Source organism: Thermobia domestica, chromosome 3 (assembly GCF_964235325.1).
Source record: "Thermobia domestica chromosome 3, izTheDome1.hap1.1, whole genome shotgun sequence".
Classification (NCBI taxonomy): domain Eukaryota; kingdom Metazoa; phylum Arthropoda; class Insecta; order Zygentoma; family Lepismatidae; genus Thermobia; species Thermobia domestica.
In genome coordinates, this window is record NC_137456.1 from 45,939,324 (window position 1) to 45,954,459 (window position 15,136).

Genomic DNA, 15,136 nt, shown 5'->3' on the forward strand with positions numbered 1-15,136 from the left:
AGTATTTATGGTTTTAAATCACGCTTACATATTGACAGCGTTATCTTTAATTTACTGATTAGAAGAATACGACAATTGTTCTTTTCTTTTGTTTATATCTGAAGAATTACACGTGTCTCTCTCTCTCTTTTTTTTTTTTTTTTTTTTTTTTTTTTGTTTTAATTCCTTCCACGAAAATTTTGTTTTGAGCGAACTCCCCTTCCTTCTCCTTACATGGTAAATGCCGTGACGTCATTGCTCTCAACTACAAAATCTGATGCAATAATAACACTTCTTAATCCGCGCAGAAATATAGTTCCTCAAGATTATTCAAATTTTAACAAAAAATGAACTTAACCACATATGTAACTTTTTCAAATAAACCAAATATTTAGTCTTCTTTAAGATCATGCAACACTAATAATCAAATATTCAGACTTTACAAAACTCTATAAATTCGTGGTATCATCACGGAATTCCTCGATCATTGCTTACCCATGAAACGAGAAAAGTGGAGGATAGAAAATTTATCTCGGCAAATATTGCGGTGAAAATGGGGTTCTAGTGTAAAAAAACCGCACACGCAAGTGTGCAAAGAAAACTTTGCACTATGAGGTAAGAAATTATATTTTCTTGTTGAAATACGAGTAATACATAATTTTTTAAAAATAATTCTTTCTGCAATAAGGAAGTCGCTGTTAAATGACCGACTTTGCATGTGAGTTTGAAGTACCTTATCCTAATTTGTTATTGTGAAACATAAAGCATAAACATAAATACTCAGTAACGTGTCATTAATTTATATGTAGTATCTTGTAAAAAGTATATTTTAATGAAGATAAATCAAGTGACTTGTGACTTGTTGACAGCGACGTAATTATGTTGAGAAATTGGCGGCAATACGACGAATGTTAAAATTTTACAATATGGAATGAAAATTTCGAACTCTGATGAATTCTGAATGGTACGTGTTGAATATAATAAACAAAAACTTGTAAATATGCCACAGTTAGGTAGTAGGGGCGAGTTAAGAATATGGGTACAATAAAGACGGACTTTCTTGAAGTTCCGTTACCAGTACTATGGAATGCACTATCCAGTAAAAATTCTCGAGCAAGCTATGGTGCAGATTAAGAATATGGGGGCAACACTTGGTAAAATTGTAATGCTTAAATTAGAGCTATCAAATAGCACCCGTCCCAGAACCGGTAAGCTACCATATACTGTATTTTCGGTGCAGGTGTACAATAGTAGGTCAATGTTTTAAAAAAAATACATTTTTCATTCCTGAGACATTATAGACTGTTGTTACCCTTGCGTATGCTCTAATAATAACGTACAGATTGATAATATGCTTGAACAAAATAATAATAGTAAAGTGGGGAATTCTCTTGTATATCTACTCCTACAAATTTTAAAACCTGTTCTAGGGTATATTTGGGAAATCAATACTGATGGACAGTACAATAATTCATAGTACATGATCGTTGAAATTTTAATTCGTAGTTTACGATAGATTCCAGGATTAAATTTGGATGCAGCTACACCCCAACAGCTGTTTTTCACTTTTTTTTTTTTTTTTTTTTTTTTAATAAAAGATCATAGAACATAATGACTAATTTGTGGCAATAAATTATTCCAGGTACTCAAGCTTCGGCACATCATTCCAAATAGGCCAATTATTGAAAAATTATAATTTTTTCACTAATTTCTTTAGTGTACTCCAAAAGATTTGCGCTGGGCGATATGACATTACTGGATTTAGGATATATAAAATTCAAGGGGGCCACCAAAAGTATGTTGAAAATTACAATTGTTTTACGATTTGCATAGAAATACGGCGTCCGGATGTATAACATAAGAGCAACAGTAAAAAAGAAAAAAAACTTACATGTGCTAGGTAACCACTAAAAGGCATGAATGCTATCTAACCGAGTCAGGGCAGGGCGGAGCTGGTGGACACGTAGATAGTGCATCGGAAGTTAGCAGGCGCGTCAACGACGGTAGGTATACTCGTAACCAAGGTAGTGAAAAAAGTATGTTTTTGCAGTGATGCTAGTTTCAATAGCACTTGTCATGGTTTCACACTAGTAATGGTTCACTTGTAATAATATATTGTACCGGTACATCTTCCGTACAGTTTGCAGAAATACACCGCCGGTGGAAAATAGTATCTAATAGAGTATAATCTTTAATATGCACTTATTTAATCCGTATTATATATTGTAGCCTTTTACTTCCGCCCCCGTCATAATTTTGTTCCTCATAAATATGTCTGTTCATGCAGTGTATTGATTTTACCTTGTAATTTTTCCAAAATGTAGCATGCCAAAATTTGTCCAGCACCAATTATTCTTATATTGGTTAGGTTTCTTGTAAAATATAAGAAATAATCTCAGGTCCGATTATTGATGAGTCACATTTTACCATCTATTTGGGAAAGGTTTCCTTGTATTCATATATTGATCTCCTGTTAAATTAAAATTAAATTTACAGGTTTAGGTCCTACGATTATGAGATGTTGGAATGACAATGTAGGAGGAAACAAAATCCATGGACACGATGTCCATCACGAACTTATAGCCTGGAATCGAACTGGGAACCCTATACGCCACAGGTGAGCCCTCTACCACTGAGCCAGCGTCTCCACATTCTCATCACCTTTTGTTATGCACTAAACCTGCGTGTTATTTAGTATCTTCCCCAAATCATTTGCTAGTGACTGGCTCACTTGGTAGTGATTACGGTTCGTTATTTGTAATCGTAGGGCCGCGATGGCTCAGTAGTAGGACCTTTACCTCTGGTGCATGCATTTCCGGATTCAATCTCAGTTCCCGCCAAGTGAACTTTGGGGTGGACAAAAACCGTGAGCGTGGGTTTTCCCGGGGTTCTTCCGTTTCCTCCCACTTTATTCCATTGTTTCATTCATTTCGTATCTTCACCGTCTCCTTTAGCATATCCGGCATAACCGTGGGTCGTAAAACTCAAATATTTCATTTCATTCCATATTTGTAATTGTGATGAGTATAAATACAGTTTGCACATATGGCATAAAAACTACAATGCATAAAACGAATCAACTTGTGCTAGGTGGCCACTAAGAAAAGCACGAATACCATTCAACCTAGTCAGGCCTAGAGCGCAGTAAGGGGGGCCCGAGCGGTTAGCGAGAGGATGCGTCAGTAGGGACCATTCACATCAACGATGGTGGGTATATGCAGAAACGTGGTCGTTTACAACACCTCACTGTAAGTCACAATGTTGGCTTCAGAGCCGTCGATGGATTTGGGGGAGTTATGCTATCCATGAACATCATTATTTTCTTATCTTAGCTTCTGTTTTTCATTTATGTTGATTTTTGATTTTTTTATGTAATTTTTAGTAAGCGTGTATTATGTTATTTAATGAAAATCACAGAACATCGAAATACAGCAATATAATAATGATAAACGTAGTTCACTAGGGCGGAGGCGGAATGGCGTAATGCATGTGCAGAAGACAAGAGAGAGGGAAGAGGCTGCGGCGATGTATTTATAAAATTATATAGACCAGCGTTTCCCAATCTTTCTGATGTCGCAGATCCTTTGTAGCGACTGTAAATTTTCCGCGACCCTCTCTAATGAATTATATATTAATATACTACGGCCGTTCTATTTCAAGTGCACCCTCGGAAAATATGTGAAACACTTCGGCCTCACTCCCACCCCCTCTTACGGAGGAAATCCTCTCTTTGCTTAGGGAAAAAAGTGAATGACCTCGGCTGTGTTGCCAATTTGTCATTCAGTCGTTTGCTCTTGACGACTGAAGATCATAGACTACTTAAAATGGCTAACAGGGCAGTGCAGAACGAAGTCCGTGAAATAATTCATTCTGGCAACGCTTTCTTATCCGAAATTGAAAGATTTCGCCCGGAGCAACTTGCCTTTCCTCTTTCGAGGGAGGTACGGGAAAACACACATCGACAGTAGTCAGACTTGAAATAGAAGGGATCTAATAACAAACCATGAAACTCTTTGACTCTCCCAAACAAAATTGAAATTGCGCTGCAGAATTAATATCTTCCTTTAAGTTCTGTTAATTTGCTGTTTGTTTAGGGATGGTATTCACGATCCCCCAAGTCTATCGACCGCTCCGGAGCCGGTAATGTAACTTACAGTGAGCCGTTGTAAACAACCTTGTTTATGCGTATACCCACCGTCGGTGACGCGCCTAATCCCTACAGACGTATCTCCTTGCTACCGCTCGGGTTCACCTGCTGCGCTCTGGCCCTGACTCAGTTAGATAGTATTTTTGCTTTTTTAGAGGGCCACCTACACAAATTGGTTCGTGTTTTATGCACTGTAGTTTTTATGCCATACGTCCACACTGTATAGTTATTACACTTACAATTAACGAACCATAATCACTACCAAGTGATTCGGAGGAGGGGGAATAATAATCTTTGTTCAATTTATTAATCCGAATGAATATGCTAGACCTGGTACTGCTTGCGTATTAATAGCTTAATTCTTGATTTGAGATGCGTTTTGTATAGATCTATGTCTTTCAATATTGGTTGGTAATTTTATTCCTCCTTTGATCTTGCATTGTATTCTTCTTCTCGGTTGAAACTTAGGTAATGTACATTACAAATATTCCAGTAATGGGCAGCATGATAAAATAGTTTAGCGAAAGGATCTGCGGAGTACAGATTCGGAAACTGACATAGACCATCCAAAACCTTGATTATTAAATGTTCCCCTTCTGAACAATCTCTAACCGTCTGGTGACAGAAGGGAAAACAAAATATGATATCTTGAGAATGTTCTTATCGCAAATATTTTTCTAACTTCTTTTTCACTTCTCATGTGGCTGTGTTTTTCAAACTACATTCTATTAGTCAGAATGTTTACAGATTGTAGTATTTTTGATACATTCCTGAAAATTGTTTTCACATTTTACAAATAGTATTACTAATTGAAAGCCCCATAGTTATACATTGGCATTAATAGAAGAAAATACACATTATTTCCTTTTAATAATTGAAGGCTATTAAGAAAACTTTACACAATAGATAAAAGGATTAGAACTTGACTATAAAATGTAAGTGAAAGACGCTTGTTTATTTAACTTTAAAACTTTGAGGCTTTGTATGTGCTACTAAGTGCACTATAATTTTATTTTTTTCTGTTCTTGTGGATTATTGTGCAGTTTAAAAGGTAGTTCAAGAAACGCTTGTCATAAGATTCCCCATTCTTCATCTAGATCAGGGGTGTGCAACTAAATGGCTTCGCGGTCTTCACTGTAGGTATATCATTTGTACGACAATTGAATAGTATAGTATTAAATGATGGAACATGTTTATCGTAATTTACATCATCATCAACACAAAACAACTGTTATACTGGTAACCAAAATACTGTATTTACCACTAAAGAGGAGCAGAATAATGTATTTAGAACTTAGTCGGTACATCTAGCAATCCTTATACCGAGGGAAGTTTCCCCCAAGTATCTGCGATTGCCAAGTGCTTGTCTTTAAGGTGTTACCACCTTTCGCACCGTGTGATCGATGGAAGATATCCAGTTCACTCTTAACAGGTTTCATCAAAGAGAAAAATTATAATGATTATTGTTTTCAATAACTGACCAGCGGGCCGAAAGACAGGGTTAGGCGGACCGTATATGGCCCGCGGGTCGGCTCTTGCACACGGCTGATCTAGATTGCTGTCTCTGAAACCATTCTTGATTGCCACCCTGCCCGCTTGTCGAGTGGCTAGCGCGCGCCGGCTCGCTTTTAGTGCACGGGGTTCCGTGTTCGATTCTACCTTAAATTGCAGATTCATGTTTCATATAGTCTCGACGCTGAAAGGGTGACTAAACTCTAATCTAACCAACCAACTTGCCTCGGGTCCCTGGTCGCCAAGTGTGCTTTGTGGTGGATAAACACCGTGTCCGTGTTTTTTTTTAGGGGTTGTCCTGTTTCCTCCCACTTCATTTATTCCACCATTGCATTCGTTTCTCAACACCGTCTTTTTGCCAGCATAACAGTGGGACGTAAAACAACGCTTTCATTTCATTCCAACCAACCAACTTCAATTTCTATTATTATTGTATTTCGTGCCCATCCTCAGAACATGACCAAAGCTTTTCGAGTGTCTTCATTGTATGTATTTCTTTAGATCTGCTATGTTCAGTGAATCCCCAATTCATTCATTCTTGATTCTGCCTTCTTTTGTGTTAGATCCACGTAAACGTTCTCATTTTTGGCCTCTCACCTATTTTAAATTTGATCTATATTAATCTTATTTATTCTTTCCTTTGGCTTAACTTAAACCTCATTCCACAGAAGTTATTTGCTTCCAGTTTTTTTTTTTTCTTTCTTTCTTCATCCTATTTGTACCACAATTGTTTGTCTACTGGCGTCATTAAACTGCCAACCGCAAAATCTGTTTGCCGCGGATTAGAACCACAGTAAAGGTATGTGTGCTATGACTTGTTCTACTATTCCTATTACATTGTCTCATTGAGCCTAGCACAGCCGTTGGACGTTTCTCTTATGTACATTTCGTTTGTCTACTTACAATCAAGTCAGATGCTTTATCCTGCCTCAACGTATGTGAAGTCTTCTTTTCTGTATGGAGATGTATAGTCCATTGTTCCAAAGTAGTTTCCATACCTGATTTAACATACAGTGGAAAGGTTTCATAGAGAATACACCATTGCGCTTCTTCTGTTATTCCTGTCACTGTATAAAATATTGCGTTGAACAAAAATGGGTTCGGATTTCAGATGTCAGAGATATATAAAAGTACTAGTCGTAATCGTAACATCCTACAGAAGCATAACTAGTGAGGGAGAGACGTTGACTCACAATTTTTTGGGGGGAGCATGTAAACGTCGATAGGAGACAGGCTGGAAAATCAAATTTATTTTCTTTTCTTTCATAATTGAGAAGTGTTAATTTGTTAACTACAGTTTGCAGTTAATACAAAATTTATTATTTCGTCCTGATATTTTATTTGACGTGCGTGCGAGATATTGACCTAGGTCATTACAGGTGTTTAACAGTAATAAAACCGGCATGAATACATGCTCTGTTGTAGTCTGGTCTCAAATAATTAGTATGTAAATAATATTGCGCCATATAAACATTTCAGATACACATATGGCAAATAATTTCGATAACAGATCGTATTTAATTTGTCATATGTTCGTATTGAAATCTTTTTCTTGTGCTTGATAACAGTTTATGGGCCGAAGTTCTTCGTAAGTTTGATAATCCCTTTTTGTACGTATCCGTTATGAATTGTTCATTAGTTTTTGCATCAAGCATATGGCGTTTAAAATGCTTGATATTAACAGTCGCAAGTGAAAGAACGTTTTCGCTCTGAAGATTAATAGTATTAGTTACTTTTCTGTTCGTTCAGTAATTTCAAGTGTGCTCTGAAATCAGGTAACGAAGTACTGTATTGTATTACTCAGTTTATGAACAAATTTACTGTATGGAGAAACTTTTTTTTTTTTTTTTTTTTTTTTTTTCAAATTTATACATGTGGTCATAACACACGAGACTGTTTCTCTTCAAATGAAATATATTCCCGTATTTAACTGCATCAACTAATCCTTAAATTGCAAAATCACTTAAATAGATTTATCTGTTCTGTTGTGTATATTGAGATTTGTACAAAGTTTTTCTTATCGATATGTACGATATATATTTGTGAGTCGTTTTGTTGTTGTAAGTGGTGCTTGGATAAACTTTGGTTACGTGGTAATTTATCTTAAAAAACTTAAGTAGAATAAGTATTTGAAATACTTTGCATGTTATTAATAATTTTAATGTCTTAATGATGCGAAAAGAAGAAACACTAATTCTAAGTGACAGATTACTGATACTAAATAAGTACAGAAGCTGGATCATAGTTACCCCTTAATGTAAGTGATATTTTGTCGTAGTTATATTAGTGAGTGAAACAAGGGTAGCTCTCAGAATGTAGTCTAATTAAACGTGACAAAGGAGCCAAATTCTCGCAAAATTTGACTTCGTGAGCACTTGTGTGTGTACTGGTCATTGGGAACTAAAATATCGGGTGTTCTAAAAATGGCGCCCATGGATAACACAGCGCTATTCTTCTGGTCAAAATAAAGCGAAAATATTATGTAATGATATACCCTCCGGGGCCTCCTTCAAGCCGCTGTAAGGAATAAAAAGTTTCACTATGTTGCAACGTTGCATATTAACGTAGAACTAGTAGCATTGATCCACGAATCCATTAAACAGTTACATCGATTGTTACGCTAATAAGTGGGTTAGTGTGAAGATGTATCGACTTCAACTACCATCTGGAAAGAATTGATGTAGCTATTTGGTGGATTGGTAGATCTAACTCTGTGGTTCTTTGCGACGTTGCCGTATAGTGCATTTCTTGTCTATAGACGAGGACCCGAAAGTTATATAATTATATATATTTTTTGCTTTATTTTGAGTTATAGAATAGTGTTCTGCAGTCCGTAGGCGCCATTTTTAGAACACCCGATATATATCAACCTTAGAAGTGCATTATGTTTGGGATTTAGTATTTTATATATGAATTGTCACTCGCCAATCTTTGCTTAGTTTTCTAATACACATTTTCTAATTTGAATTCCTATTTCGCAGGTCCAATATGGCGTCGTTTTTTACTCTTTCTGTCGCCTTGTCGACACAAAGTTATTCTTCGATAGTTTACAACAAATACGACCAATTCGTTGGTTTTCTTGGTACTGTAAACGAAGCAAAGACCACAAACAATGGAGTTTTATGTTCCATGGTCATGGAAGGAGGAGCACGACCCTCTGGGTGTGCCCTCTCCAACATCTGAATCATCATGGCTGCTCGATGACGTAGCTCAGCAAGTGCCGTTGGAGCATCAATTGGCAGAGTTGGACAAGACCATCAAGACAGAGCCTGTGTCACGAGGGGAATTGGCCAAAAAACTTTTAGATGATTTGGATGACTGGATCAAAGAAGGTGAGGAATAAGTAATGCTTACACGTTGATTAGTCTAATGATTAATTACTGTTCTCCTCTTTAAATGTAATAATTCAAAAACTAAACATTCTCAAAAAAGGTGATCTATCGCCCACCTGATTTACGCCCATTAACCTATACATCAAAAGTCGAGAAACTGATAAAATTATCAAACTAAGAAGATGAAAAACACAGCATTACATACATATATTTTACATGATATATGAAACTAAAAATATTATACTACTTGCTTTCTAATCCACCACATTGGAAAATTGATCACCACCAATGATTTATCGTAAATAAATTTCTAGACCAAACACGGCACATTCAATAGGACAGTAAGCAGAGCGTTGATGCCGTAATTGTCTCATTTCAGAAATTTTGTTTTAAAAACGATCACAGTAAGTTAAATCTTCCTCAGATGAACACCATTTTTCAGTTTTTCTTGAAGTGAAGGATCATATTAAAAAGATAATGTTTTTATGACTAGCCAATCGTACGGTATATGTAAGAAAGTAGCCGAAATATATAATAATATAAAAGTGAAAAGTTAAAACCTACGTTTATAATATTGTATTTCGTATTACTTTTCGTCCAGTAAGTAATAACTTGTTTTATTGTGCGTTTTCTGTTCTTATAAAATATATTAAACATCGTCTAAACTATTAGTTAATGGACAAGTAACACAAACGGTAATAAATCACATTCATTCAAAAGCCTGAAAGTTAATTTAGACTGTCCTATCCATTTTGAAGGATCTAACACAAATAATTATTTCAATGTATTATTCCTTTGTTGGATCACTCCTGGTGTGTTTCCAGATTTACGCGATCTTATTCAAGTGACTTCTCTGTCCTGCTCAAGGTAAATTATACAGTCATGTAATTCATACTCGACCAAGAAAACAAATGTACTGTCCGGTAGGTCACCTATTGCGAGGATCTCATCTGAACTCCTGGGTTTAGTACGTACGAAGGGTTACTACAACAAATCGAATTTCTATGACCTGAAAATACTCATGCATTAATGCCCTAAAAATGGTAAAATACTTCTGACTGAATGACCTCTAAAAGTAATTATATAATAAGAATTCCTAAGAATAGCAATTTATGAAGAAGTTTACAAAATTACGTTGTTCCGAATATATCTTTAAGCTATGAAGGACAGACCACAATACATTGCTGACCCTATAAAGAAATAAACAGAATGGCGTTTTATTGGAACCTTTACAAAATAATTTTTCTTTGAATAAATGTTCTTACGCCTTGTAACGTCCATCACAACACAATCCTGGTACCATAAAGAGGAAACATAAATGAAAATAGTGTTCATTTTAGCGTAAAAAATAAAGTTCTCTAGAGCTCCGTCGTGGCTAAGCGGTTAGCGTACGCGCCTTTGGCGTGGGAGACTCGGGTTCGATTCCCGGCTGGAGTTCATGTGGTTCGGATTCCACGTTAATCGGTAGGTCCACGTCTCACATAGCCTCGCTGCTGAAAGGGACGTAAAACTCAAAATCAACTCAACTCAAATTTTGCTAATAGTTACACTTAAAAAATTATATACCGCTCTATACAATATGTAGTAAACTGGAGGGGACGCTCGGTCGAAAAAGTGTAAAACGCTTTTTCAGGCCAGCTACTTTGAATGAGGTTTACCTGGGTTTCCCTCATTCACACCAGGCAAATACCGGGATGATACCTAACTTATAGATCCCAGGCCGCTTCCTTCCTTCCCCAATCCTTTCTTCGTTTCATTTTCCCGAATAGTGTGCTCGCCGGGGACGTCATTCCTCAAATGTGAGGGGCTAAATGGCTGTAGATGCTGAAAGCCCAGAAATCTAAAACCTAACCTAACCTAGCAATAAACTGGACTTGAAGGATCACTGCAGAGGTGAAGAAAGGAGGCAAAGGTCGAGGTGACGATGTAGTTTCTCTTTTCGAAGTGTTGATGCTACGCCAGGTTAGGATCTGTTATCCTTGTATTCCTTCAAATCCCGTTGCACAAGACTAAATATTTCTAAGAAAATAAGTTTTAAATCACCTCGTTGCTAGTCTGGCAAATATATTTCTGAGCAATAAGCGAAACTCGCCTAAAATGTGACCAAAAGTATGCTTTTATATCATTCGGGTCTGATATGACTTAAAGCTAAAATGTGGTTTAAATAGGCATTTATATGACCAGTAAAACTACTTTCGTGTTCATAAGAGTAAGAAATGTGTATTTAAATTAGACATAAGATGCCAGGATTAAAATATGAGAAGTCATAGAGATTCGAGTCTAACTTATGATCGACTAAAGAGCATTTGCACGTTTGTGCTCATTACTGTTATTTTTGGCTTTCTGTACCGCTGGCTCGTAAGTTAGAAAATACAATCACTAGATCATCACATAACATTTTCAGTGAGCGTAGAGACGTAACTCATATTGTACATTAAGATCTTCACATGCTTATAACTTCAGTATTAATGGAAATTTTAGGCAGCATTGAACTTTGTGTGGATTTCATCTTTGGTGGTTGGGGAGGCAGGAGACCGCGCCAAGAGGATTGCAGGCAGACGTTAATACGTACATATACTGTAAAATAAGACCTCTGGTGCAAACCCTGGTCCCTCCAAATGAACTTTGTGGTGGACAAACACCGTGTGCGTGGGTTTCCTCGAGGTTCTCCCGTTTCCTCCCACTTTCTTCATTCCACCATTTCATTAATTTCTCATCATCACTGTCTCGTTTAGCCTAGCGGGCATAACCGTGGGATGTAAAACTCAAAGATTTCAATTTCATTTTTTTTTCAACATTACCTACGGGGAATGAATAGTATTATAAAGACCCCTCATAATGGTTAGTATTTAAAAATGCATTGCTTCGTATAAAAATTTAAGAAGTTCACTGATACTGAAGTTATGTACATGTGAAGATCTTACTGCACAATATCGTTGAAACCTTTTTGGTTCTTAAAAATGGATTTTCACTTATATATCCGAAATATTGAAAATTATTTCAGCTTGTAGGAGTGCTAAAAGGTTCGAATTGTTTTCATCTTGTAATATGTAATCCATACTTTCTATGAGTCAATATAACTTAGTGTTTCCCTTTATTTTATGTATATATATACACTCGAAATTTTGCCAAAATTAAAAGGAAAAAGTTTCGTCTTGTGAGTATTGCATATCACCATAATAATAATAATAATAATAATAATAATAATGGTCATAATTGTTCTATTAAATACATTTTTCTGATAACAGGTTCGGTTACATACGGATTCATTGTAGATGTTCTTATAGCATGGTTAATCCCTTATGTTGAAGGAGTGTCCGATCACCGAATACAAATGTGAATTTATGAGAAATCTGCTGTTAGAATACATATATTGCTAGATTGCTTTAGTTCAGAATCCGCGCATGTTTCAAGTGCTCATTGTACGGACTACCAACTGATGATTTCTCTCTCTCAAGATAGAAGATTACTACATCTCATATTCTACAGTAGTAACTCTCCAATTGTCTTACTGTGATGTTGGACCAGCACTGAAAATTGTAAGCCCTAGTCAGAAATAGAACCCGGTACCACATATATCAAAGATGCACTCATCTTAACTATTTGGCTATTTGAAAGCAGAAGTTAATTTTGTATACTATGAAAAAAAATTACATATAGTTTTCAAAGTCGAATTTTACTGTTCATACTCACGTTGAGTCGTTACTTTGATGTGAATTATGTGTATTTCAAAAATACATTATAACATAATATTTACGCATGGACATCATCCGACTTCGTGTGTTCCGTCTGTTACATTCTTCAGCACCAATTATTCGTATAGTGTACTTTATACAACTCTTGACAATGATTTTATATACAATCAAATACTACAATAAGAATTAGTGTTAAAGTAGGTTCCAGAGCAAACCAATATCATTTTCCGCATAACATAATTTGTTTCTATATGTTCCATATTGATTCGGTCTGGAACGCAGAGTGCCCTAAAAAGGAGAGCTTCCATATTGGTCTCATGAAATTAAAATGTAGTCTTATTTGACATAGTTTTGTAATTCTGTATAAAGATAAGAGACAGAGCTTTGAAACGTATTAAAGCTTCCAAAATTCATTTGCAAGTTCCGAAACAAATTACAGATTCTGAAGCATAGCACTTACATGCACTCTGCTTTCAACTGAAATTAGCAGTTAAATGAACTAGAAATGTGTTCAACTGCATCAGTATCAACCTTTGATATTTAGTACCTTCCTGTTGAATCAATATGAATTTGGACACCCACGATCTTTAAAACATTGTGAATTCAGCAGCCGGTCCATGTTGTAGCATAATATTCACAACAATTTCATTTAACTTACAACATATTATAACCTCTGCAAGCCACCAATCACAATCATACACATAGGCCACAAACATTATTTTTTGTAGGGTGTCAACCTGAATATTCTCCTGCCATTTCTGAGATCTTGGTTGGACAAATGTAATATCTTCGTGCTCTTTAAAGTTCTTACAATAAGTTCGCTCATCATTGTGAGTCCAGATATGTGTCTTCTGAACTTCTTTTTTGGGTAACAGGATGAGGGCTGCTGATGCCTATGACTTCAGCACACTTGTAAAATCCTCGACATTCTGAATGGCAGTTAAACTTGGGCTTGAAAGATTATATTTGGTAGCGTGGTGCTTTAGCAGGCCCCTTACACGATCGCAAGACCCTGTTCCCCATTGGTACAAGCGACCTCGTCAATTCAAACCGTTGGTAACGATTTTTGAAGAAGCTAGGGGCACCATCAGAAATATCGATGATGATTTCTGGCTGTGATTGCAGCTGTTGAAGAATTTTTTGTGTTACCAACAATGCATGTGCTGAGTCATGTTCTCTATCATTACTTATTACTGCAACACTTTGATCTTGTTTTGAAAATATGTGATTTCTATAAAAATTAAAACTTGATCATTATTCCAGTGATACCCTTGTATTTCTTGTAGCTGAATCACAGACCAGTTCTCAGGAAAATCACAGTGAAGCACTAAACATAGCTGTTCAGCCTCTACATATCCCTTCTGTTCTGCAGTGTGCAGGTTTTTCAGATGTTTGTGTGTAACTGCTTTCACTGTCCATCTCCCAAGTTCGTCAATGAAGGTATCAATGGCAACAATTTTCGTATGAGGTTATTTTCTGTCCATGTTGCATGTGTGATCTCAGAAGAGCTTCTGCTATGTTTTCCAGACCAAGTGTCTGTAAAGCGAGTTTTCAATTTCCAGGCCAGTCACCACATTCGTGAAACAAACCAGTCTCTTTCTCGTTGTACATCACAGACTACTAACGACTTCACACGTCCAACCAAGGTGTCAGATGTCACGTCTTCAAGTACGTTCTTCAAAGTTACCACGCAAAATTCAAAACTGGCACAATACACTCACAAACAGAAGGCTCTAAGGTGGGTGTGGAACTTCCCACTTAGGTTGTAGTGCATGAAATTTTGATTTTCCCAAGTGGAATACTGAATATTTCGTCTTATATGTGGCGAAAGTATTTTTTTAAATACTGTGGTTCAGGTATCTTTTCACTTCACCACTTTTTCTCCTGCAATTGTTATATAGTGTCTTTTTGATTGGCACTCTTCCAGATAAAATGACTGTACAGTTTGAATATGTGCTTCATTCATAGGATGACCATGATAGGGATTCGGTTTTCCAAACAATACCTTTGCAGACCCTTACTTTTCTTGTTTTGTCTACCATACATTTTGTTGCAGATGGAGTATGATGCAAAATTTATACCTTTGAAGGGACACTGTGATAATTCATAGAACGTGCACTTTTTAATTGTATGATTCACATGATTCAGCAATCACATTTTGTTTGACATAAATTCACGGCACAAGCTTCTTTTGGTTCATTTTCTTGTGAAGATGCAATTTGTGCTTCAAAGAGTTCGGTCAGTTTTGATTGGTGTACTTACCCACCCTGCAGTAATTTCGCTGTGCTTTCTTGATGCATACATGGTTTCCACATTCTGGAAAATCGGGGAATGTCAGGGAAATCATGCATTTTGCCTAAAATGACATAGAAAGTCAGGGAACGTAAATGTGCAAGTGTAACATTCTTTTTTTAAAATCTAACATTGTTTCATCTCTATCAGTTCTACAGATTGGCTTGAGAAGAGAACTA

General features: G+C 36.4%; 1 protein-coding gene across 1 annotated transcript in view; it reads left to right on the forward strand.

Moving 5' to 3' along the window:
- Window positions 1–438: 438 nt before the first annotated feature.
- The window catches only part of crc (bZIP transcription factor crc), a 47,701-nt gene continuing 33,003 nt past the window's right edge, over window positions 439–15,136 (forward strand). Inside the window, exons 1-2 of the mRNA XM_081750760.1 lie at window positions 439–594; window positions 8,620–8,970. Coding sequence (XP_081606886.1) covers window positions 8,751–8,970 — 220 coding nt within the window. The 5' untranslated portion in view covers window positions 439–594; window positions 8,620–8,750. The remainder of the gene's footprint in view (window positions 595–8,619; window positions 8,971–15,136) is intronic.